The following is a 25,649-nucleotide window of genomic DNA, read 5'->3' as shown; positions in this document are numbered from 1 at the left end:
GTGGGGAGGAGTAGAAACCACCTCTTTTGTGGCCTTCTTCACTTATGTTCAATTTTGTGTACTAAAAAATGTCACCTAGAGAATGAAGGTACTGCTACTTTTTTAAGTACCATTTCATAAGCTTCTCACGTATATAAAAACAAATTTAAACTTGAACATACTATGAGCTCTATAAATAATTCACTACTCACCAAGTCTCACTAAGTTCAAACATTTGTACATATATAATACAAAAGAAATACAGTATAAAAAAATTATCAAACAATACCAAATTAAACTGGAAATATCATTAAATCTTAATCAAGGGACAGCAGACAAAATTACAAGTGTTTTTTTCTGTCAAATCTGGCACAACTTGATTTGTTGTATTTACGGTAATATATTAGCAGAATGAAGGCATTAAAGCCCAGCAACCTTACCAAGATAAATTCATGATATATTCCACATGTGTCTGGCCTCTAGCGACTCGGCAACACTGGCATGTCTGATCCCCAGATTGCAGCAGTCAGTGTAGGACTTTGTCATCTGTGCAACGCTGCAGAACAAATACATCTTTTATCTGCTGTGTAGGGTACAAAGGCCTCAGCACACACACACTTGGTAGGATCCTACAGTCTCTGCCACTCCAGCAGGAATACCAAAGTCCTCCCTCTTTCTGCTGCTGCTCTTATTATCACCTTGACAACTAAATCATAAGATTAACATTTAGTCAGTATGTTGCTAGAGCATAGTTCAGAAAGATGATAATTAAACCAGTCCATGCGCTGGAGGTTGTTGTTTTTTTGCACATATCTTTTGAGGCATTTCACTTGGTGTCTGGACTTAACTGGGCCGCTGAAACACACCGACTCGTTTCTTTTTCTGGTTTTCTGGTGTGTTTAATATCGCTGTCCAGTGACAATTACCCAGCTTTGGCCAAACTTTAGCAGTTAAAATGTCTTGCATTGTAATGTGGGGTATCTTTGTATAAACATGAGTTCACGCTCAACCCTCCAATGGCGAGGTGTCCAACTCCTGTGATGGACAAACTGGGCCCAATCATCCCCCTCCTCCACTGATTCACAGCTGGTAATATACGCCGGGCTTAGTGTTCACCAAACCCAGTTCTGCACACATGACTCAGCAGATCCACACGTTTTACTTCTCCAGGGGACCTGGTTCCAGGAGATACGGGTCCGGAGGATACGGTTCCAGAGGTCTTACTGTTGGTTCAGGTACAACTTTGAGATCCTAATGGTGCTTTTCCACTAGTACCTACTCAGCCTGGCTCGGCTCGCCTCGCCTTGGTTCTTTCCCACTAGGGGTCTAACGTGTCGAGTAGATACTTTTCTGTAACTATTCTGCAGAGGTTCTAAGCTGCTGAGTCGGCTGTATCTGACATCATCACACTACAGACCACCGATTGGTCGGGGGGTTGGAGTCAGACGTCTGAGTCAGGATGTGACATCAGAGAAAGAGACTCTGACGGATTCTTGTTCATTTTATTCAACCAGCAACGGCAGCAAAAGTCTGTTTCATGATCCAACTCTGAGGGTCAGATTTTCATAAACCTGGTGCTGAGGAGAGAATTAAAAAGGGATCTAGACGGAGATAAGGAACGACCAGATCTACCAGGAGCTCTGTCTCTTCATAGCTGCTCACGGCTCTAGCTGACTTTTCAGCAGCGCCGACACAAACAAAAAAATTAAAAAATCCTTGTCGCTTGAATCTTCTCTCTCTGTCATTTCTAACTTGATATGGAACACAAGCCACAGACCCAGCAGCACATTTATCAACTCCTCCATGTTGTATATCTTTAGTGTTGTCTTCTTCGTTTAGATCACACACAACATTGATGATGTCCTCACAGAAGTTATAGTCAGTCATAGTCGGTCGTGGCTCTGGTGTCGTCTCCATGTGGACCACGGAGGACGTCTGCAGCCCCCAAACACCATGCAGAGTTTCTCCAGCTTCCTGTGACCACATCCTCACAGTCCTCTGGATCACAGGTTGGTCTGGATGATGGTTTGTAGGTGGAGGAGAGAAACACCAGATTATGACCCACCTTGCTGACACCGGGTCGTGTAGAGCCGTGATTCCCAACCCCCGGTCCCCGGACCGGTACCGGTACCGGTCCGTAGAGCCGTTACTACCGGGCCGTGGAATGGCTTGTGTTCCGATCATAATTAGGGCTGCAAAGATTCGCCGACGTTGTCGACAAAAAAGCGATAATCAAAATTGTCACCAGACGTTTTTTTCCCAATGGAGTGAGGCATCACACTTCACTTCACCTCATACAATCTCTGCCGAGAGCAGCGCTGCACGACAGGGTCTCAGCAGCTTTTCTTTTTTTTGCGTGTCAGCGCAGTTGCGGGTAACAAAACTTGGCACTGGGGGTTCTAGGATTTTTCTGAAACAGGGGCCATTATGGGGCCAAATGTAACCTTCAGGGGCCAACAGTATTAAGCCCCTTTCACATAGAGGGCGCAAAGCGGGACCGCCGCCGGCTTTCCCATTCATCGTGTATGTGCTGCCGCAGCGCAAGAGTGGACCGCTCTGCTGGCGAGCTTGGCGGCGCGCGCGAGGCCACCTGCCACGGGCGTTTCACCTGCCTGCGTCTGAATTGAACATTTTTTAATTTCACCGCGCTGTGAGGGCATCTCGGTGCGACCAATAGGAGAGAAGGTGATTGTCATCCTGCTGAGGACCCACTCCCCAACAGGCTGTCAAACTGCTCCCTGTTCAATCTGAAGTAGACCTGGTCATCATGGAGCTGTAGCTCCAACGAGCCTGGATTCCCCCAAATCCTGTCTTCTCATGAGGATTTCATGGACCCTCCTTGCTGCTGCTGCTCGTCTCCTCCTCAGAAGAACTAAAGCCAGCATCCCCCCTGAAATAAAAACGGTCCAAATCATCCCCCCCCTGAAATAAAAACGGTCCAAATCATCCCCCCCCTGAAATAAAAACGGTCCAAATCATCCCCCCCCCCGAAATAAAAACGGTCCAAATCACCCCCCCCCCGAAATAAAAACGGTCCAAATCATCCCCCCCCGAAATAAAAACGGTCAGAATCATCCCCCCTGAAATAAAAAAAGTCCAAATCATCCCCCTGTAAAACTGCCATCCCTCCTTTCCATCCCTTATGTCATTTCATCAATGAATGTGGTTTTACTGCTATTTCAACATTTGGAGTCATCACCAGAAAAATAACACCAGAAAAATAACTCATTTGACAATTTTCACCTGTTTCAAGTCAATTTTCACTTGAAATAAGTAGGAAAATCTGCCAGTGGAACAAGATTTATCTTCTCATTACAAGCAAAAAAATCTCAGATTTTTCTACTTATTTCAAGTGAAAATCTTTGAAAAAAAATTGTTGTTTTTTATTTACTTTTTGTATGAACAGCAGCAAAGTTGAATAAAATATCTATTTTTCATTGAAGTACCCATCTTTCTCGTGTTTATTATCATTTGCCACATAATTAAAGCAACCTCATACTAAATTTAAGAAAACAATTTTTGCATTTTTTTGTCATATAATTTCATCCAAAACTTGTATAAATCGAAATGTGTTTCTTTGAATGGCAGCCCTGTCATGGCTTGGCGGACAATAAGTTCTGGTACCCGACCGGACTGAACAGCGCCATGCACAGGTGCTGTATGCAGGTTAGGTACAGTCTGCTGCAGAGATGAGCGGACCTCAGCAAACCTCCATGAGCCGTTTCTTTACTGGTTGTTCGAGTAAAAGAAATGGTGATGAACAAGTAGAAAATCCTACCAAAAAGAAAAGCAAAAGCTTTAATCGCAAGTACGACATTATGTATATAAAATACGGATTTGTTGCAACGGGCGATTTGGAGGCGCCAAACCCACTATGTATTTTATGTGGAGAAACGCTCGGCAACGAAGCAATGAAGCCATCCAAGCTCCAAAGACACTTAAATACAAAACATCCTTCTCTCAAAGACAAACCAGTGGATTTTTTCGAAAGGAAAAAACGTGAGTTACATTTGCAGAAGCAAGTTTTAAAGGCCACAACATCAGCTAACGTCGCTGATGATAGCCTGCATTTTAAAATGCATAGTTTTTTTCTAAAATGTTTATTAAAATTGACATAAATTGTCAACCGGTCCCTGAGCTTTTTGTTTATACTTCTGCTGGTCCTCGGCACAAAAAAGGTTGGGAACCCCTGGTGTAGAGGAGCCGCGTGTCTCTGACGTTTGCATGAAACAAATTCAACGTTTTGTTTTCTCTGGTGAAACACTTGACCAACTGTTGAAACGTTGGAAATGTGCCAGAGAGACGTGGTTGAAATCACCAGGAACGACTAGGAGACGCGCTGGGTTGTTGCGTCTGTAGCTTAGCAACAGCAGAGCCGATGACATCACACCAGCTGATGGCGGGATGTAAACTGCCGCTACAATAACACTGGTGAACTCTCCCGTTAGACGATAAGGACGGAAACGGACAGCTGACAGTTCAATATCTGCAGAAACCATGTTTCACATTAAGGTCCTGGATTACACCATCAGCTGTTAACAAGCACTGCAGCTCCACCGCCCTTCCTTTTTCCTCCTCAAGTCTCTGTCCGCCCGGGTCGTCTGAAAGCCGGACAGAGACGCTGAAGTCGGAGATGTGCTCCTGCAGCCACGTCTCCGTCAAACGCAGATCCTGCACTGATGAAACTCCAGATTCACACTCGTCAGCACTTCCAGCTCGTCCATCTTATTTGCGAGAGACTGGACGTCATGGTCATCAGATCTGGAAGCGCTGGTTTAAACTTCCTCTCTCTCCGCTCTGCTCCTGATCTACATCCACATCCTCTCTACATCCTCTTCAACTCGTGGAGGATCTGGGGTCTCAGTATAATTTGGCTTCTTGATATCTCAATTCATTCATTGCTATTGTTAATTATAAAAGGTGGTTAAAAAAAAAAAGAAAGGAAATCCTTTGAGCAGAACAGAAGCCAAACTGGGATGAAAAATAAATAAACCAATGAAAAAAAAGAAGACACTAAATGAGAAAAACCTGTAGACTGTCAATGTCATAAACTGCAGGGGGCTCAAGACTATACCAGGAGACCAGTACCCCCCCACTGAATTTATAGTACAGAATTAAGGGGCACACCTTAACTCAACATAGAAGTCACATTCTCTCATTTTAGTGGTATTGGTCAAATAAAATCGTCATGCATGTCAGGTTGACTCACTATGGGCCTAACGCTTGAGGCACATGTTCTCCAGAATATCAGCGCACTGATATTCCTTCAGTTAGTCAGAGTTACTGACGGGTTGTGACTAAGTAACCTGATCAGGGATCAGCATGTACAGGAGAGACAGAGACAGAGACAAAGGCTGAAACACCTGATCTTGGAAAAAGATGACTAATCGTTTCAGTAGTCGATGACTAATCGACGATTATCAGAATTGTCGTTAGTTGCAGGCCGAGTGTGAACAGGTTCATGCGCTACTAAACCATCCTTTTAACTTGTTGTTTTGACGGGCATACTCTGCTGGCCAGTGATTGCAGCCAATCACCACATGGCGTCAATCGATCTCAGGCCATTTAAACACAGGTCTTTGCTAGAGGATTAGCTTCAGCAGCAGCTCTTGTGGTGCTTTTCCACTAGTACCTACTCAACCCGGCTCGACTCGCCTCCACTCAGTTTGGTTCTTTTCCACTAGGGGTCTAACGTGCCGAGTAGATACTTTTCTGTAACTATTCTGCAGAGGTTCTAAGCTGCTGAGTCGGCTGTATCTGACATCATCACACTACAGACCACTGATTGGTCGGGGGGTTGGAGTCAGACGTCTGAGTCAGGAGGAGGAAATCAGAGAAAGAGACTCTGACGGATTCTGGTTCATTTTATTCAACCAGCAATGGCAGCAAAAGTCTGTTTCTGATCCAACTCTGAGGTGCAGATGTTCATAAACCTGGTGCTGAGGAGAGAATTAAAAAGGGATCTAGACGGAGATGAGGAACGACCAGATCTACCAGGAGCTCTGTCTCTTCAAACCAGGCCGAGTTGAGCCGAGCTGAGATGAGTAGAGCCGAGTAGGTGCTAGTGGAAAAGTGCCATTATAATCAGGGGTGCACACAAGCCGGGCCTCGAGGGCCAGTCTACTGCACGTTTTAGATGTTTCCCTGGCTCAACACAACCCTGATAGACAAGGCTGTGTCACCAACAGAGTTGTGTAAACCTTGATGACATGTTGATGACGACCAGTGATTAGAATCAGGTGTGTTGAAGGTGGTACAGGCTTGTGTGCACCCCTGATTATAATCAGCCTTCCTCGAGAAAGACCCTACTGTGTAAAGTCCAGTGAGTCTACCTGTAAAGGTTCACTAAGCAAGGCAACAGAACAGGCACGCTGTCTTATTTGCCACAGCATTCGACCACCTGCAGCTACGTGCTACTAGCACGCTCCGGTCATCTCCAGTGTGTGTAGAAAGTATTGTGTCTATAGACCCAGAAACCCTTATTTCTTCTGGCCCTCAGAAAAATAAAAACCTGATTATCTATATTAACCTGATACCTGATTATCACTAAAACTCTCTGACTGCTGCTTCATTCATGTCAATGTCCTGTGCTCCACCACTGCTGGTCTCAGTCCTGCTGCAGCCTTTCCAAACAAACTCCATCTCACTTCTCTGGCGGGGCTAACTGATACCGACCGGAGGCTGCACACCTCCATCAGAGATGATGAGAGAAAATAGCACTAATCTGACAGACTCTCCTGTCCACCTACATGTCATGAAAGTTGTCAAGCCTGCTTGAAACAATTATTATAACAGATTTTGCAGTACCACAGAAACATGGAACATATTTTCCACCTCAACTCTACTCAGCCATCACCACCCTTTTGCAGCTCAGGACACACCTCTTTACAGCCTCCTCAGTATCCAGCTCTTATCTGCTCAGGAGATCCAACCTATCCTCGGCTAAGGGAGCATCATACTACACAGCGTTATCCGGGCCATAGCTCCTACCATTGTGCCAGTAGTTACACACTTGATAAGACACATAGCTAACATCTGTAAATATAGACAGCAACTTAGTTTTGGAATTATAGGCCGGATTTGACATTTCCATTCCTGGCAAAAAGAAAATAAACTTTTGAGAGGATCTTACCGCACAGTTCAGCTGCCTTTGATGCGGTTCACCACAATATCCGGCTATCCGTTCTCTTGAAAATGGGAATTCTGAGCAAAGCATAGTTAAGGCTAGAAGCTTATCTCGCGGGCCGCTCCTTCAGCGTGTCATGGCAAGGACAAATATGCACGCTGATATTCATCTTTCATTTCGGTCATTTTGGTGTAATGACTCCACGGTCTCTGTGGGAATCTCACATCGTCTCCCAGATGTATCCACACGGATGAAGGAACACCACCCCTCAGTTCCACCAACCAAACAGGGCTCATGTTACACGGATACTCGCTGAGCTCCACCCGAGGATGCCAGAAAACATTCAAGTTCACCAGTGCTTGCCTACAGTGATTTCTGGCTCTGCACTATCCTTAAGGCTTATTCTCCTGCCCGATCATCACGTCCCTCGATGGACGGCATCTGGCATCGCCAGCCCCAACGCACAAGGGACTCCCATTGTTCTCATTTGTTCTCACCAGAGGAACGAGCTACCAGCTGCTTTTACCCAAGAAAGTCCTGGTTCAGAAGTGACACTGGATATATTATATTGCCTGTGTTTATTAGGTTATTAGTGTTTGCAATGATTAAAATACTGAATAGTCCTTTAGGTGCGTTGACAGAAACAAACAATAGAGTACAATTCTGATCTCCCTTGAAGACAGAGTTAATGAACCATACAAACAAAACAAACAGGATTGACCTTATCAGCTGTCTGATGTGCCATCTGATTTAGAGTTGAAATGTTTATTCTGTCATCTTATCCAAAATGTCATTGGAGAGTTCAGAATAAAATTATTATATTGTATTAAAATTGTATGACAAACACAACAAAATAATGCTATTGTAATTGAATGTTTTGTGGGAATTCATTCACATTGGTCCATTCACCAGTTGCTCGTGACTCCCTACCCCTCTTATTCATCAAATACTTAATTCACCCATTGTATAATTACTTATCTGCCTTTCTAACAACCAACTGATGGAAATCTAAAGTAGCAACAGAGAACTTTAATCATTAAGGGCATATTGGGAAGTTTTTCACAGCCTGTAAGGCAACAAATGAGCAAATACAACCAAAACATCTGAAACTACAAACATCCACATGCTCAGTCTTATAAGGGTTGCTACAAACAAACTAAAAGACAAAGCCAGTAAATAACACAGTCTCTATCATTCATTATTAATTAAGTTAATGTAGCAAGTGATTTCAGTTAGAAAGGAAAACAAATCTGAATAATCCCAATTCAGTACTGGCAGGTCAGATTTAAGAAAATCGGAATTAGCTTTGGAAATTGCAACCTCTGCTAGAAACGAACCTACAAAATAATGCTTCTACAAATTGTGAATATATTATCACAGACTAGTCCAGAGAGACAGACAAGATCCCTCCAGATAGTTTGTAAAACCTGGAAAGTTGTAAAATGACTTCGCCCAGTGGCTGACACTCAAACTAGGAGCTACTCCAACCTCTAAGTCCTAAACTGTAACATTGCTGAATTAGCCAGGTTAAACATCTTGAGTTTAACCTGGGGCTAAACCTGATTTCATGTTCTGGGTCTCTAAAAAGACGTAATAGACGCTATATAAATAAACTTGAATTTCATACAGACACTATGCTTACTAGCATCTGTGAAACCCATGAAGCCGCGCAAAGAACGAGGGCCTAGTTTCAATGACTGACACAGGTACTGATCTTGAAAAGACTTAGTTACCACTCTGAAACATTCAGTTCCCATCTACGAGCGGCTGGCTGCTCCCCAACAGCTGGTTCTTCGTCAGAAAGACTCAAACACACAAGGCTGAGCAGCAGATGCCTCCACAGATGGCTACAGACAACTTCATTGGGTGACAATAGTCAGTGTTGACATTTCTACCTTGACGTGCTTCGCTGTAAACCAACAAACGGACACGGAGGTCGTTCACACTCCTGACGACCAATCAGACTACTAGCCCCTTTCACCATGCCCAATACCCTGGGTTTATTACCACAATTTAGTGTGTCGTCTGTCCTTTTTAAGTCAACTGACACGGGGTCGGGTGTCCAGCTGGCTCTGACAACAACTCCCTCCGGAGGTACACACAGACCTCACAGGTCTGATGTAAAGAGAAAGGCATGGGATGGCAGAGCCTAGGTGGGATTTAGTGATAATAAGACGAGGAGGTTCACGGGCTCCTCATCCTCAGAGCATAAGATGCCATGAATCAGCATTTCATGGAAACTGTAATATACAACTGGCTAATAAAATGAGAGGCGGCAGCGTTGCAAGAAACACGATATGGGGGGGGAAGCAGTGTCTGCAAAGCCAGTGGTTTATTAGTATGGATCTGGCAACCGCTCCATCTCCTGCATCCAGTGTTGCATTAGCCAGATCTTCCAATGTTGGCCAGCCTAACAGCCTGACATGACAGCGGCGCCGTCATGCTGTGCAGTACCACTCAGTATCGCCTCCAGACTCCTCTTCCCTCCCTGCAACTCAACTTCAGGCACCAGAGAGGAAATAACACACCTTGCATATAGGGCTGGGGATTGATTTAAATGTCAAGAATCGATTCCATTCCAATTCTTAAGATTCAGAATCGATTATCAGGATTTGATTCGATATTGATGTGGGTTAGTGTTATTAAAATTGTTTTTTAAGCTGTTGCCTGAATTATATGACTGTAGTTATGCAACATATTAATACTAGTATTATATTGAGATTCAACAGCAAGTATTGCAGCTAATGATGCTGTAAGGACCAATCAGCTCCCAGAATGCTGATAGAACTGCTTTCAGAAACATTGTGTGGGTCAGAATTGTCAAACAGATCCAGGGCAGCAAACCGTTTGTATGAAATCGGTTTTATTTTCTAACACCTTCTGTTTCAATTTTTTCCATTTTCAATTTTTTTGAGAATTTGGTTTTTAGCATTTTATCCTAATTTAACGCCAAGAAAATAATTAAAGCAAAGATAACTGAAAACCTTTTAAACATATTTAAAGGCATAAACATGACACTAGTTATTCTTGTGCCCAACAAAACATTCCTTTTTTGGGCATAAACAAAAAAATTCCAAAAGTAACTAAAATATTCCTTTCAATATTAATGTGCAAAAAAGAAAGAAATTGCAACAGCTCAACAGCACATGTGTGAATTAAATGATGGGGATGACTGGGATTAGAGTTCACCGGGCGAAAATATAATAATGAAAAAAAGAAAATTCGATCTTCAGACATACGAATCCATTTTTAGGAATTAATATGAGAATCGATTTAGAATCGGAAAATATACTTTTTCCAACACCTACTTGCATATACATCGCGTAGCGTGTTCTACGTCCAGGAAAAGTACCGGGGTCTAATGTAAAAACGCCTCCCGTCAGAGGGCCGTGGACAGGGACTGTATCAGCCCATGTACAATGCATGCAGGCAATTTCTGGTCAAAACAACATGACATACTCCATTAAGAGACCTCAGAAAGCTAAAAGATGAGGTTTCTAAAAATGTGTGTTAAAAGCAACACATCCTCTGGCTGCCATAACCCACAGCAAAATTAAAGGCATCATATAAGCTTATTTTCAGAGTTTGCTTTCATCTGTAATGTTTAATAAACCTGACGGTTCATTTGTATTAATACCTGATAAACAGGTCTGTCCAGTTATAGAGGTAACCTGGTTTTCTGCAGCAGAGAATTGACTTCGCGCTGCCTCCCCTCAGAAATTATTTCTATATGAGGTCCCTAGGGGGAGATTCATGCTAATAATGAGCAGCCAAACATGCTACTTATTTGACTGATTGTAATAACATGTGTAAGTCCATGAATGCCAATCAAAGCCAACTTCATTAACATTACACATTAATATTGTTTCACAGTTCAAGAGAGAACTTATAATTTGAGAGGATATGGTGATTTTAAAATACCTAAAGTTCGAACTACTTGTAAAAGTTTTTGTGTGTCTGTATGTGGTGTGAGACTTTGGAACAGTCCCAAATTCCAAAATATCCACAGATTTAAATGGCTATATAAACACATGGTCTGGTCAAATTATAAAGGGAGTGGGTGGTAACACTATGTTAAACCAACTTCGGTCTTGAAATGTTTGTGTAATTGTTGTTCCTCATTTAGTAAGTTTGTATTGTCCATTACCTTCTGTTACTGTTGTTCTGACCATCACTGACGTGTATGTATGTACTATATGTATTAACTATATGTCCATGTCCATTATCTTCTGGTATTGTTGTCCTTACCATTGCTGGTATTTATTATAAATATAAGTTAACGGTGTATTATAAATATAAGTTAACGGTTAAGTGTCACCCGTGGTGACAATATATATTGTTCCTGGATTTGCGCGCGTTGGGGTTGTGAAATGCATCTGCATTTCACAACCACAATGTGTGTAAATTTAGGTGAGGTGAACTGTAGAATAATTTTTATTATAATTTGATATAGGTCTTTTCTTCATTGTTTTGGTTCAAATGTTGAGACAGGAGGACGCCTTAAAAAAAAATCTGTCAAGTTGTGAGAAAGAGGGGTGGGATTAAATACATTTTCTTCTTCCCACTCCCTTTCGAGTGTTAACGAGTTAATTTGTATTTTGAACCTGCACCTGATAAACCTGATAAAGGTATTTGTTTTATTTTCTGTTGCACGCAGGTCAGTTATGTTATGTTGCTCGAAATAAAATATGAATTGAATTGAATATACTACATTAATGGATACGGAGTAAGTTGTTAGAAAGATGTACGTATTGATGGATTCATGATTGAGGGTCAGTGTATGCAAGACTCTTTTCATGCAATTTATCCACAACTGAATAGTTTAACATGAAAAAATAATAACAATATTACTCCATTAAGCCTACACAGTTCTCTGCAGATGCACATTTAATTTAATCAGAAAGAAACCGCAGCCAAACAAACTCTCCCTTACCTGTTCTGCTCCTCTAACTTGGCGAGCAGTTCCACATCGTCAGGACTGAGCAGCGATGGAGAGGATGGCGAGAGGCCAGGTGAGGACAGGGAGGTGGAGGAGGAGGTGGTGGTCGTCTGCAGGGATGTGGGCGTGGCCACCTGGCTAGCCATCTGACTGACTGTGTGGGACACCGAGTTCTTCACCCATGAGAGAGTAGAACTCAGCTTTCCTGCAACCTTGTCTGTCGCCACCTGCAGAGGAGAGAGGAGCAGAGACTAAACATGCGCTGCCTGACCTCACACCAACATTTCATTGGACCACCTTTGGCTTTTGGCACACATTTGCCGTAGCTTCTGCAGTGTCGCAGCATTTTGCTTCCCGTCCAGAGTTGTACTCGCTTTATGACGAGATTTGTGACGGGAGAGTCTCACCACGATTCTGTTGGATAGTTCTTAATCCAGTTTTAGGTGTTTTCTTTGCTTGATCCATACCAATACCTGACCCATCCTGAAACAATCATCCATGCGGTAATTATCCGATCAGATTATATCCATGCAGAGAGTTGGTTTAGACTTGATCAGTACATGTGCTCAGTCTGCACTGCAGTCACATTTTCCAACACCTTCAGTCATTGCCATGTATTAGTGTAATTCTGACAAAGTACTGAATCATGACATTATTAATGGATGTTCTGTTAATCTGTTTCATTTTAGTTTGCTCACCCACCTCGTAAAACATTCATTCACAGGAGACTCTTACTAATGCCTTGCAGACGTAGTGGAACAATAAAATAATGTACAATTATAGTATACGCAGTGTGCAGCATGAAGATAACTCACATACACGTAGATGAGCTGTCAATGGATGACCTATCACACATTATGCAAGAAATAATGTTTTTAAAAAGGTAACAATGTAAAACAGAAAAAACAGAAATGATGTTAAAAGTGACTGAAGGAAATCGAATGCAAAACTACTCGCTCCTTCAAATAATGCAAACTTACAGACTTTCAGAAGGTTTCCATTAGAAATCCACTTTTACAAATACACATTCACGGACAGAATGGCTTTAAATCCGTGTCAAGTTCAACACTTAATCTAGAAAACTTCTCTGTGAACCTTTGACCAAGGTAACAACACAGCCCTCTGGTCATATGCTAATCATACTCACAGGAAGGTCAAAGTTCTGCAGAAAAGAAAATCCTTCAAGTCTCTTGTTCAAACAAATGTACACTAGGAAGTACATGCGCATATTCAGCATTAACAGGAAATTTGAATACAGTTACCATTAAGAACAATCATTTTAAGTACTACCAAATAAGACGATGCATTATTACTTCATGTCTCTGCAAGTATCACGTGTCTCACACTCACTCTCCATCTCCCCCTCTCTCACACTCACACCTTCCAAAAGTCCTAGGCATTTAAAAAACTTAATTTTTTTTTTAAAGTCAGCCCAGAACATCTGCTTCAATTTTTTTCCATCGAGGGGTGTGGTTTTGTGACCATTTCTGGCCAGACTTCTCCAGACTGTAGATGGGTGCAGCCAATAAACTGCACAAAACAATGGACAAAGCATTCGTTCACGTAACCCGTTTGTTCCTGAATACCTGTTTTGAAGCCCGGTTTCCTTCGTACGGTGCACAGGCAACGGCTGACGGGGACACGCCCACTGCATGTCAATCAAAAGGTAGCTCTGTTCCCAGCTCCTTCAGCCGAACCCTGCAGAAATATCTGCTAAGGTGCCGGCAAACGTTTACAGCGGGACGTACCGTTAAACATGCTGACTCGACGGTGAAATCAAAAATGACCGCCACGTTTAGCCGATGCCAGGTTCATACAAACAGCTGGTTGCTATTCATGGTAGATGACCATGTCCATCCCTTTATGAGCACAGTGTACCATCTTCTACTTCCAGCAGGATAATGTCATAAAGAATCATCTCAGACTGGTTTCTTGAACATGACAATGAGTTCACTACTCAAATGTTCTCCACAGTCACCAGATCTCAGTCCAACAGAGAACCTTTGGGATGTGGTGGAACGGGAGATTAGCATCATGGATGTGCAGCAGACAAATCTGCAGCAACTGCTGGATGCCATTATTTCAATATGGATTGGTTGTAATAATAATATTTATATACCAAAAAAATGTAATGATTGGTCTTTGGTTTCCTTTTGCTTTCACTCTTCTAGAGATTGTTTTTTTTCCTGTTAGTTGTTGTCTGAGCTCCATCTTCTGTTTGTTTTTTACTTGATTTTTCTGTCATATTTACGTTTGTTTTCCTTCTTGTTTTGCATGTGTGTTTACTTTGCTGTTTTTTGTTGTTGTAGATTGTTTGTCGTTGTTGTATTAGTATCAACTATGAAGTAAACAAAGTTAAAAAAGGGTAGGCATATAATAAGCTTAGGCTTCAACCTACACCTTTTGGTCGGTTTATTCCTTACTTCTTTTTACTTCTTTTTTTTTATTATTTCCTACGAAAGTAAATTAAATGCAATGTATTGTATCAATTGAAACTGATCGACCAAATAAACCACTACTACTACTTCTTATAGTACATTTAATTTATCTAATCAGTTAGCTTAAATCAGCACTGCCCTGTCCACTCCCTCGCCAAAACCCCAATGCCACATACAGAATATGTGGTTTACTCATGCCCACACTGATCTAAATAAAAACTAAATGCAAAAGATAACTACATGATTTTATTATAAAACTACAAGTGTATGAATGGCATATAGCTACGTTTCTAATACAGGGAAATAGAAGACGGGAAAAAAAAACAAAAAGAACTGCTGATCCCAAAAAAATGACCTCCAAAATATGTACTACTGTCCATTTTAAAAGTTAAAGAAATGATTGCAAGACTATCTGGTTTTGGTGTGGCTCATGTCCAATGAGAAGTGCCAATAAGAAAAACAATATAACAGGAGCAAATCTAAACTTGAATCAACCCACGTCCATCAAAGCCATGCTCTTAACAGATGCCATTGTCTGGGTGGCCTTGGACGACGTTCTCACAAGCCTACCCAACTCCAGCAAGGCTTCACCATAAATCCTACAGACAGATCCTCGCCACTTTTGTTCACCACAGATCTGAAAGGGGCCCTGTGATGCTGCCCGCATAGCTAATGAAGCCCACCACAAGACAAGAAGAGAGACTCAGCAAAATCACTTTAAGGCAAATGGGGAAGTGAGAAAAACCAGTGGCAGAATTAGGAAGTGTGTTTCTTCTCCTAAAGCCAACTGCACAGCGACTAAGGTTTCATGGGGGCGTGAAACCAACCAAACCGTAACAAACTTTCTAACCTTATACTTGTTAAAATTCAAGGTGCATCACGCTTTCTGAGTGTTTTCTGTTTCAACAAGATAAGCATGCCGGTTGGGAAGACCGGTGCAGTGCTAGGAACCAATGGAGGCCCTAGAACTCGTCATGGATCGGCGGATGTTTCACAACCTTCTCAGCATTAGGGACAAACAACATCACACGCTAACGCTGTATCACAGGAAAGTCACGTCTGTAAGCCACAGCACTGGATGTGACGTAGCCGGTCAATCTAAAGTAATCAAAAACTAGTTTCCAGCTGTTTTTGGCCTCTTTAGTATGATGTAGTTGTCCTGTAACAGTACTTGACCATTCAAATGATTACTCAGAGGTAAACCCTTATGTTAAGTATAATGATTATCTGCTGCCTTCATTTTCACAACAGCGATAGCAGCATTTGCAATAATTTGTGAACGACAAAAGATGGTTTACACCATTTTCTTCAATGTTGAGATTGCCCTTTTAATTGTTTTGAAGAGAAATATCGCGGGACACGATACGCCGAGAGTTACGAAAATGACGCTTATTCGTAAAACACTGTTTAATGGAAACACCCCCCCGCAGCCCTACCTTGATCGCACTTTCAGAGATTTGATTTTCTTTTACAAAAATGTGTAATGGAAACACGACTACAGAAAATGATTTACATATACACATTTTTTTGTGTCTTTTTTGTTCATGCATTTGTTGCAATGTCTGAAAAATGTCATTTCAACTGGAAAAACGCTCTCTTTGGCTTCCTTCAGAAAGACCAAAAAATGAATACTCAATCATTTTTCTCTTGTTGGTGAAATTCTAAAATCTTTAAGTGAAAGATTTTCCAACAGAGATCGACTTTCTTGAAAAATAGAGAAATTAAACTGTCTTATGTATGCATTCCAAACCTATAAAAATATATCCATCTTTTTCCATTTTAAAATTGCATTCAAGATTAATATTGTCCCTTCCCAACCATATTCCCCCCTCAGGTGGAATCATTTTTAATCGCCCTTTTTTTTTTTATGCAATTTGTATAATTACATTACATTACAGTACTTTGCAGACTGAATGAGGGAGCAGACAAGCAGTACCACAAGCCAAATTCCAAAAAAGCTGTGGAAATGTAAATTAAAAACAGATTGCAGTGATTTATAAATCTCCTTAACTCATATTATATTCCCACGAGATCATCAACAACATATCAGATGTTGAAACTGAGACATTTTGCCATTGCATGGAAAATATTTGCTCATTTTGCATTTGGGCTGGAAAAAGTATTGGTACAAATCAAAAACAACTGGAGCCGTATTTCACACCCAATTAAGTTCATTGGCAACATGTCGGTAGTATTTCGGAAACTCAGAGCATCTGAGATGTGAAGATGAGGGCAAAGGTTCATCAAACTGCAACACACTGCTTCAAGAAATTGTGGAACAATTTCAGGCAAATGCAAAAAATTGTGAAGACTTTGAAGATCTACCATGTACAGTATCTTCAAAAAGATACACAGAAGTAGGAGGAATCACTGTGCACTGGTGGCACGGTCAAAGTCAAGACTGTATCTGCCACCACCATTAAAAACATGATTCTCAGAGCGGGAGGAGAGGGACCACCCTGAGAGTTCAGGCTCTGATGACCAGATCTTTCACCAATAGAAAAAACATTTTGCACATCATGTATTTAAGAAACAGCCAACGAAGGCCCAGGACTGTAGAGCAGCCAGAATCCTGCATCAGACAAGAATAAAACAACATTCCTCCGCTATAGCTCTAGCGACTGGTCTCCTCACTTCCCAGATGTTTACAGATAGATGTTGAAAGAAAAAGGGCTACACAGTGGTTGTTGCGGCAAACGACCCATCACTTCTCACTAAATGGATGGAAAAAGCAAATGAAGGCTGATCGTTGAGTTAAATCCAATCCCAATCTCCAAGCCCATCCCTTTCAAGTGGGGGACAACTGCAAAAACAAGATCAGTTCAATTTGAAACATCCCCGTTCCAACTTTTGAGATGTGTTACCATCAAATTCAAAAGTAGCTACTAATTTTTTCCCCATGAAATGGCAACGTCTCAGTTTCAACATCTGCTGTTGTTAATGTTCTATTAGGAATCAAACATGAGTTTATGGGATAAGCAAATCATGCATTCTGTTTTTGTTTACATTTTAGAGTCCCACATTTGTTTTTAACTGGGTTGTAGAACAGAGACAACGAATATAGGTTCGCAAGTGATTCCAATTTCTAGTTTTTCAGTGACGGTGACGTGCTAATGCTAATTTAGGAAGATTTTTATTAAGATTGTAATAATCCTCTGTGTTTTTTTTGGTTTTGTTAAATACTCCACAGGTGTCATTCCAGTCCTCTAAGCCTCCTGTCTTGCATGTTTTAGACGCGTCTGTGCTTCTACCCACCTGATTCACTTGAATGGATCCTCAGCTCGTCATCGAGGTCTGTTTCTATTTATAACAGGCGTGCGGAAGCAGAGAAACATCTAAACATACAGGACAGAGCCCTCTGGGACTGGAAACCGACACCTAAAACTACACAAGTTTATTTTTGTTTCATTTGTTTTTACATCATACTTTTTATTATTTAGCATACATTGTTTTTTTTATTTAAAAATTAGTAGTAGAAAAGAGTATTTATATAGTCATTTGCAATCATGAATAATTCTTTATTAATATAGTGACGGTAGGCTCTAAACCGTGACTTTATAACTTGGCTGGGATCAATAACTGTGTCCAGAGTGAACTGTAGCTTCTCTTCAGCCTCGCTGAACCTTCTCTGTAGCACCTCCAGGAGTGTGCTGTAAGCTGTATATTTTCTTGTACCACATCAGGTGAATTCATGTGTATATTTGACCTCCAGCAACCTCTATGTTAAAATGTCCAACTTTGCATCAGAAAAACATTTACTACTGTTCCAGCCAGCTTCCTGGACCTGTTCGCCCATTTACAACATGGCAGTCCACACATGAACCACTCCTCAGAAGACCTAAGGGGTGACATTGTCAATAGTCTCTTCAATATTATTTAAATCTAGGGTTCACTCAGTCAAATATATTTCCACGTTAACATTTGGTGTTTATATCGCTTTCACGTTGAATGTGCCACCATAAATATGACATGCAAAGCCAGAAAGAAACAAACACATTTTTAAAAAAATATTTAAAAAAAAGTAAGTCAATAGGGAATAGGGGAAAAATGAGTAATATTGTTTATATGTTTCAAGAATGAGAAACAAAGTCACACATACATACATCTGAATTATTTTAGGTAATTGTGATCATGGTTGCATAACTGACTTCACTCACCACTTCAAAAAGAGGAAGATTAAAATGACAAAATTGTCCTGTTTCCACTTTGCACTGCACTATTTCACTGAATTTATGTCTGTGTTGTACATTTTTTTGGTTTAAACTCCTGTCATCAGCTGTGGACACATCTGAATATCTGCCATGAGTAATATTTGCTGAGAAAGCCTATTAGACAAATAAACATATTTCTGTTTGTTTGTTTGTTTAATTCATCTACATTAATTGTTACTTTTTGACAAGCTTAGTTATGAATTATTAGCAGGTGTATAAGGTGTCCTAAAAATGGATTGTATAAATAACATGTAATAATCAGGAGAAAGCTAGTGCTGACAGGTGTCTCATTGGAAAAGCTCTGTCTCCCTGATTCTGACTTAAACACAAAGCTGTGAAAACGTGCCCAGCTGTAATTACTGTAATTACTGGGGTGTCTGCCTTGACCAGGGTGTCAAAACAGGCTGCTAGTTTACACCCTTGGGACTGAATCCACATAACAGACAAAGTTTCACCAAATTAAAGTTTTTAAGTGAAGCAGCCATATATGTAATATTCACTATTATCCATTCATAAACTTAATGTTTTTCATGCATGCTTGTTTGTGCATAATTTTATCAATAGAAAACAAGATCTTCCTCTCACTTTCCAGCAGTTTTTTACTTTTTTCATCTGATTTTAATTCATATCCAACTAGACACAGTGGCAATCTTCATTTACCCTTCTGTCCAACATCTAATCATCAATTTAATTACATTTAGATCCAAAACTCTGGAATGACTTGAATGCATCGCTGAAGTCAACATTATCTTTTACCTCCTTCAGAAAGTTATTTAAAAAAACATCTTATTCTGTCTTAACTTTCAATGTCTTTATCTTTAATGTAATCCAGACCTTGTATCCATGTTCGCTTTTACGTTTATAATTTTTTTTAATTTGTTGTACATTATCTTTGTTACTTCATCACAGTTATTGATGGGAGTGGAACTCTGTACAAGCCCTTCGGCCTTCGTCCCCCTCCATGCACTGTTTTAAAAAAAATATGTGCTAAATAAATAAACGAAATGTGTAAGGACGAGCCGGCCACGGGAAGTTTACTTGAATATTCAAGAAGTGAAAAGCAATAATTGTCAAGCCACAGCTGTGAGCATGTCTGTATTACAAGTTTCATCAAACACTCAAAAGGGAACTCCTTACACTGATAATGATTTTTATGTTTAACAGATAGCTACTAATCAAACCGGTCTGCTACAAACACAACCAGCAGACTACAAACCACACTCCCACCTTTTAAAAACATTTCTCCCAACTCCCACAGAAGGGAGGACCAACACATACTACTGGAGTCCTTTTATGGCTGGTGTTGGGAACTAACGGAGATTCAACAGCATTAACAGGGTTCCTACACCTTTTTCAAGGTCAAATTCAAGAACTTTTCAAGCACTTTCAAGGGTAATTTTCAAAATCTTCAAGCACCTTATCGCTGGGGTAAAATATCTACAGGAATATAAATACACTCAATTATTTTTTCCGCTTTTTATCACAATTTTGTACATTGTATCGTGCTGTAAACATCTAGTTATGTTTCATCTTACTGATTTTATGTCTCCTTGTAATAACTAAAACTATACAGTCTGATTCCAGTTTTGTGAAAGACACAAGAGTTATAATTTCAAGCACTTAAACTAAAATTCCAGCACTTTTCAGGCCTTGGAAACACAACATTGAACCCTGCAACTCCCACAGAAGGGAGGACCAACACAGTACGCCTGAATTATGGTTCTGCGTTAAATCGACGGCGTAGGGTACGCGGCGACGCGCATCGTACGCCGTATGGGCTGCGTCGGTGTAACGCGGAACCATAAATCAGCCTTTACTACTGGAATCCTTGTATGGCTGGCGTTGGGAACTAATGGAGATTCAACAGCATTAAGCTGCCGACGGCGACGACTTACACCAGATTACAGCCACGTTAAAACGCTCGACGATAGGCTGCCAGACTGAGAAAAGCCATGCCATCTATAATTACAAGCTGTTTTCATTGCAGGCGATACCCCAAGTCTTTTTTTCATGAGTTTAACACAAACTCCTTTTAACACTCAAAATAATAACATTGCAGCAAACGTACGTACAAGCTACGTCAAAACAATGTATGTTAGTGAAATGCAATGTCACGCAATTCACTTCCAAATGAAGTGTGATAACTTGGACTCGCTTTGTAAGGCAGTGGCCACTCCAGTAAATAGACAGAGCCCGAACACAGTTCATCATTTGCCTTGAAGGCAGTGGCCACTCCAGTAATTAGACGGAGCCCAAACACAGTTCATCCTTTACCTTGAAGCGCGTTTATCCGCCCGCTGGCCACGTGTCCCGGTTCCCATGCACGGGAGTATGACCCCAGGGATATGAGGAGACACTCGCCGACAGATACCGTATACATTTACGGGTAGATCCTGCCCCGTGCAGCGGTGTGTCCTAGCCGGGGTTGCGTTAGCTAGTGCAGCCCACGCACTCTCATACGTGTACGCGGACGTCCCGGAGCCGCGGTGACGTGCCTGTGTTTACATCGCACTGAGCATGCGCAGTCCTGGAACAACACCGCCCCCTGGTGTCCGCGCTGAGCAACTGCACTCACCGTGTCTGTGTGGCGCTCTCAGACCGATACTTGCATAGTAAATATAAACAGTCTCTAGCCAAAAACCACTTAATTTATCACTCCTTGCAATTTATAGTATGTTTTTTGTTTTGTTTTGGTCTTTGTTTTTTTGTCTTTGCTTCTTGTCTAGATACCTCTGTTACTTGTCCAATATATCCATTCTTTTTCAATGTTTGAATCCAAATTATTAGTTTTGTTTTGTATAAAACCTCCTGAGTCGAGGTTCATAAAAGGTTAGGCATAATAAGCCTTGGCTTCAGCCTATACCTTTTCGGTTCCATTTAAAATATTGGACTATTTTTATGTTGTATTGTGTTGTATCCAAATGGACCGAAATAAAAACTCAAAATCAAAATCAATCAAAAACACATTAAACAAAGCACATTCAAAATGTATTAAATGGCCTATTCTGCCTAAAGTTAAAGAAGTACATTTTAAAATTATGAATAAGGGGTACCTGACAGGACATGGACATGTATATTACATTCAAAAACAGACCAATTCTATAAAGTTTAGGAGCCTTACTTGAACTATGTAGAGCCGGGTGTCTCTAATATCATGTTGCAGGGATTTTCTTGATTGGGTAATACTGTACATTTTTATTGTAACCCAGGATATTATTTATATGGATCTGAGCTGGTGTTTTTTTTTTTTCTTCTTCTTCTTTTTTTTGTTCCGTTTATAAAATTTTATAAAATTTATAAAAATATTGTTTAAAAAAAATATGAATAAGGTCTATATTGTGGCAGAATTTCTCAAAAAAAGATTTAAATTTGAGGTAGATCAATGTTCCTTCTGCAAAAAAGGATGAAGAAACACTGGATCATTTGTTTTATCAATGTTCTTTTTGTCTCATTGTTTCTGGACAGACATACACAATTGGATATCTCTTAAAATTAATAATGTTCCACCTTTTGAATTAAGCCATATTATTTTCTTCATGAATGATTTGGAATTTTCTGTTTCTGATATTATTAATATAACTTTGTTACTGGGTAAGTACCATATTCATTGTGCCAAATTGAGAAATTGTAAACCCTCCTTCTGGGGTTTTATTAATGATTTTAAGATTTTTTTCACATGTCTCAAAAGAGTAGAAAACAAAATGCAAGTAAAATAAGTCTAGACATTGCTCGTTATTTGTTATTTTAATTTAATAATTCCTCTCCTTTTCTATGCTCCATTATGTGAATTTAAATGCTTAATTTATTTTGTTATTCATATGCACCTTTTAATTCTAGAGCGCCTTGTTTTTTATTTTTTGTATTCCTTACAAGAATCCCCTTTTTTTATTTTTACTTTTATTTTCCTTCCTTTTCATATTGCATTTAAATTGATATTTGTCCATTATCCTCTTTGAGAGTTTGTATATTTTCAATAAAGTTTTGTTTAAATAAAAAAACAAAAAACTTAACTCAGCCTATGCTCATTCATTATTTGATCATAATGACATTTATCATATATCACATTTTATAGTAGTTTTTTTCAGCTGATAAGTAACATCCAGTCAAACTTTCCATCAATGCTTATGTTTCCGTCAAACACATTATGAAAACAAAACTAAAACAAAAGATACACATGCAGGATTTGCGACGCTTACTTACCTCAAGTTTACCGCTGGGGGAGGGCAAAAAAGGAAAAGAAAAGAAAAAACCTTCTGCTATAACAAAAGTGGAGTTGCTTGCTTTCTTCATTCAAAATAAAAACAAACCAAAAAAACATAAATCTGTTAAGAAGAAAACCTTCACGACCTAAAATACTAAAGTACTATCTCACTATTTATCTCAATATCCAACGAAATGTGATATAAAAACATCCATAGCAATGCCTTCAACAGCCTGACAGAACTGACTTTCACTCAGAATAAGATCTCAGTAGAAACTAGAAATGAAGGAACCACATACAGTATGTCCGAAGGTACTATGATAAAAATGAGACTATGCTGGCAGCATCTATTCACATACCAGTCATGAAAGCTGCTTTTCAGGTTTTACATGAGAGCAGTGACATCTATCTATTGTTAGACACTCCTCTTCTGATGGAAGGAGCCAGCGAGCAGCTGACGTGGTCGACTGATCCTGTAAATGCCACGGTGACGGCAGCCGTCTGAATCTGAGGTGCAGGTATAGACGGTGCACCTCTGTGTGTGTTTGTACCACGCTGCCATCACACAAACAAGAGCTGGCACGAGAAGACAACGTCTCCCTGGGAGTGATGTCACCTTTGTGTTTTCAAAATAACTGTGAGGTCAGCTAACAAGTGCCAAAATTACTGTGTAGCAGTTATATACAGTTACATGCACAACATAGTTACATACAAGGTTCAAGGTTTACTTTATTAATCTCCCACGGGAGAAATTGGTCTCGGAGTAGAGGCCACAATGCTGCAGTACAGACAGACACAGACGGCACATTAACAACATCAACAACACCATCAACATTAACGGAGGCATGTTCAGCACTTGCAACAGCACTGTACAAATCAACAAACTAGTGCAAATTGTTAAAAGACGATGCTAGCATCATCAGTCTTTTTAACTTTACTGTACAAGATCGCATCATCAGTTGTTAACCAATCCACGTGGGGCAGCTTCTCTCAGCCTCCTATCTATCTCTCTAACCACTCGGGGGAGCTTACGTTTGATTGATTGTGGAATGAAGGAGTGCTTGTACCATATATACAATTACGCACAGTTACATACAGAACATACAGTTACCTACAGAACATACAGTTATATACAGTTACATACAGAACATAGTTACATACAATTACACACAGTTACATACAGAACATACAGTCACATACAGAACATACAGAACATACAGTTATATACAGTTACATACAGAACATAGTTACATACAGAACATACAGTAAAATTCAATTCAGTTCAATTCATTTCAATTTTATTCATATAGCGTCTATTACAACAGAAGTTGTCTCTAGGATCTTTGCAGAGACCCAGAACATGACCCCCGAGCAATTATTACATGAACATACCACAGGAAGCTGTAGAAAGTCTGCAGGGTGTTTGCAGGCTGCAGACTGGGATGTCCTGTAATGTCACTGAACACATTCTTCAGCAGGTTCAGTTCAGAAACAATCCCAGCATCCTCCTCTCCCGCCTCCAGCCAAACCTCCCTTGACCCCCAGCGTGGGGAGAATCATCTCATCCTGAATGTGGACAAGACAAAGGAGATGATTGTGAGTTTTAGGATTAAGTCAGTTTTTCCATCCTGGGAGAAGAAGTGGAGGAGGAGTAGAAATACTTCGGTGTTCACCTGGACAACTGACTGGACTGGAGATTCAACACTGATCCTGTTTACAAGAAAGGACAGAGCAGACTTTACTCCCTGAGGAAGTTTAGATCCTTCACTGTTTGCAGAAAGATGTTGGATATCTTCTATAAGTCTGTTGTGGAGAGTTCAGTCACATCTGCAGTGATCTGTTGGGGATCAGCATCAGAACTAGAGACTTAAAAACACTGAACTCACTCATAAAGAAGGCTGGATCAGCATCTGAGATGGTTTTGCAGAGGAGGATACATCTTAATTTGAAGAAGATCATGGATGACCCAGCGCTCCTCTTCATGACACACTAACTCAGCAATTCAATTCAATTTAATTCAATTTTATTTATATAGCATCTATTACAACAGAAGTTGTCTCTAGGATCTTTCCAGAGACCAGAACATGACCCCTGAGCAATTATTACATAAACATAACATAAACAATGGCAGGTAAAAACTTCCCTAGTGGGAGAAAAACCTTAAGCCAAACTGTGGCTAGAAAAACTCCCCTTTGGGAGGGAAGAAACCTTGACCAGGACCTGGATCATAAGGGGGAACCTCCTGCTGGAGACCAGCTGGTCTCCTCAGTCTCCTCCGTCAGAGCTTCTTCAGGAACTTGAAAGATCCTTGTGTTCATTTGTCTGGTGCACCATAAGAAAACCAGTGAACAGAATCAAATTTTAATACAAGCTTTTATTATATCATGCACAATGTTTTCCAGCCGGAGGTACACTTCTCTCAAACCAAAAGGGGGGGGGGGGGGGGGGGGTTATTGGAATATTCTGTACTGTTATGGAGGATAATGCAGTTACAACCTGTAGCCAGAAATTTTGGACACGACTTTTAATATGTTTATCCTGTCCTGTCAGGACTGAATGATCACCCAAAATAAATAATCTCTGCAATCTCACACAGATTATCATAAATATCAGTGTAGAATCTTTTAGAAAAACCCTTCAAACCTTTAAACAATTTCATAAAATCCTAAAAAACATAAAACAAGCTATCCCTCCCCTCAGAAACACCTTCACAGCCACCCTGATCCCTGTGAAGGGTTCAGTGCAGGCCCCAGCT

General features: G+C 40.5%; 1 protein-coding gene across 6 annotated transcripts in view; it reads right to left on the bottom strand.

Annotated features, from left to right (window-relative positions):
- Positions 1–21,134, bottom strand: part of evi5b (ecotropic viral integration site 5b) — a 58,116-nt gene extending 36,982 nt beyond the window's left edge. For 3 of the 6 annotated variants that reach the window (XM_061737518.1, XM_061737521.1, XM_061737523.1), the window contains exons 1-2: positions 20,968–21,134; positions 12,039–12,271 (exon numbers count right to left, since the gene is read on the bottom strand). In XM_061737518.1, coding sequence (XP_061593502.1) covers positions 12,039–12,190 — 152 coding nt within the window. In that variant the 5' untranslated portion in view covers positions 12,191–12,271; positions 20,968–21,134. Of the gene's footprint in view, positions 1–419; positions 529–12,038; positions 12,272–12,859; positions 12,879–13,024; positions 13,044–20,967 lie in introns of those variants that run through there. The other 3 variants (XM_061737520.1, XM_061737519.1, XM_061737522.1) reach the window with 3 other exon arrangements.
- Between the last annotated feature and the right edge of the window lie 4,515 nt (positions 21,135–25,649).

Source organism: Cololabis saira, chromosome 13 (assembly GCF_033807715.1).
Source record: "Cololabis saira isolate AMF1-May2022 chromosome 13, fColSai1.1, whole genome shotgun sequence".
NCBI classification, from domain to species: Eukaryota; Metazoa; Chordata; class Actinopteri; order Beloniformes; family Belonidae; genus Cololabis; species Cololabis saira.
The sequence above is the reverse complement of the archived record's forward strand: the minus strand, read 5'-3'. Positions and strand labels throughout refer to the sequence as shown.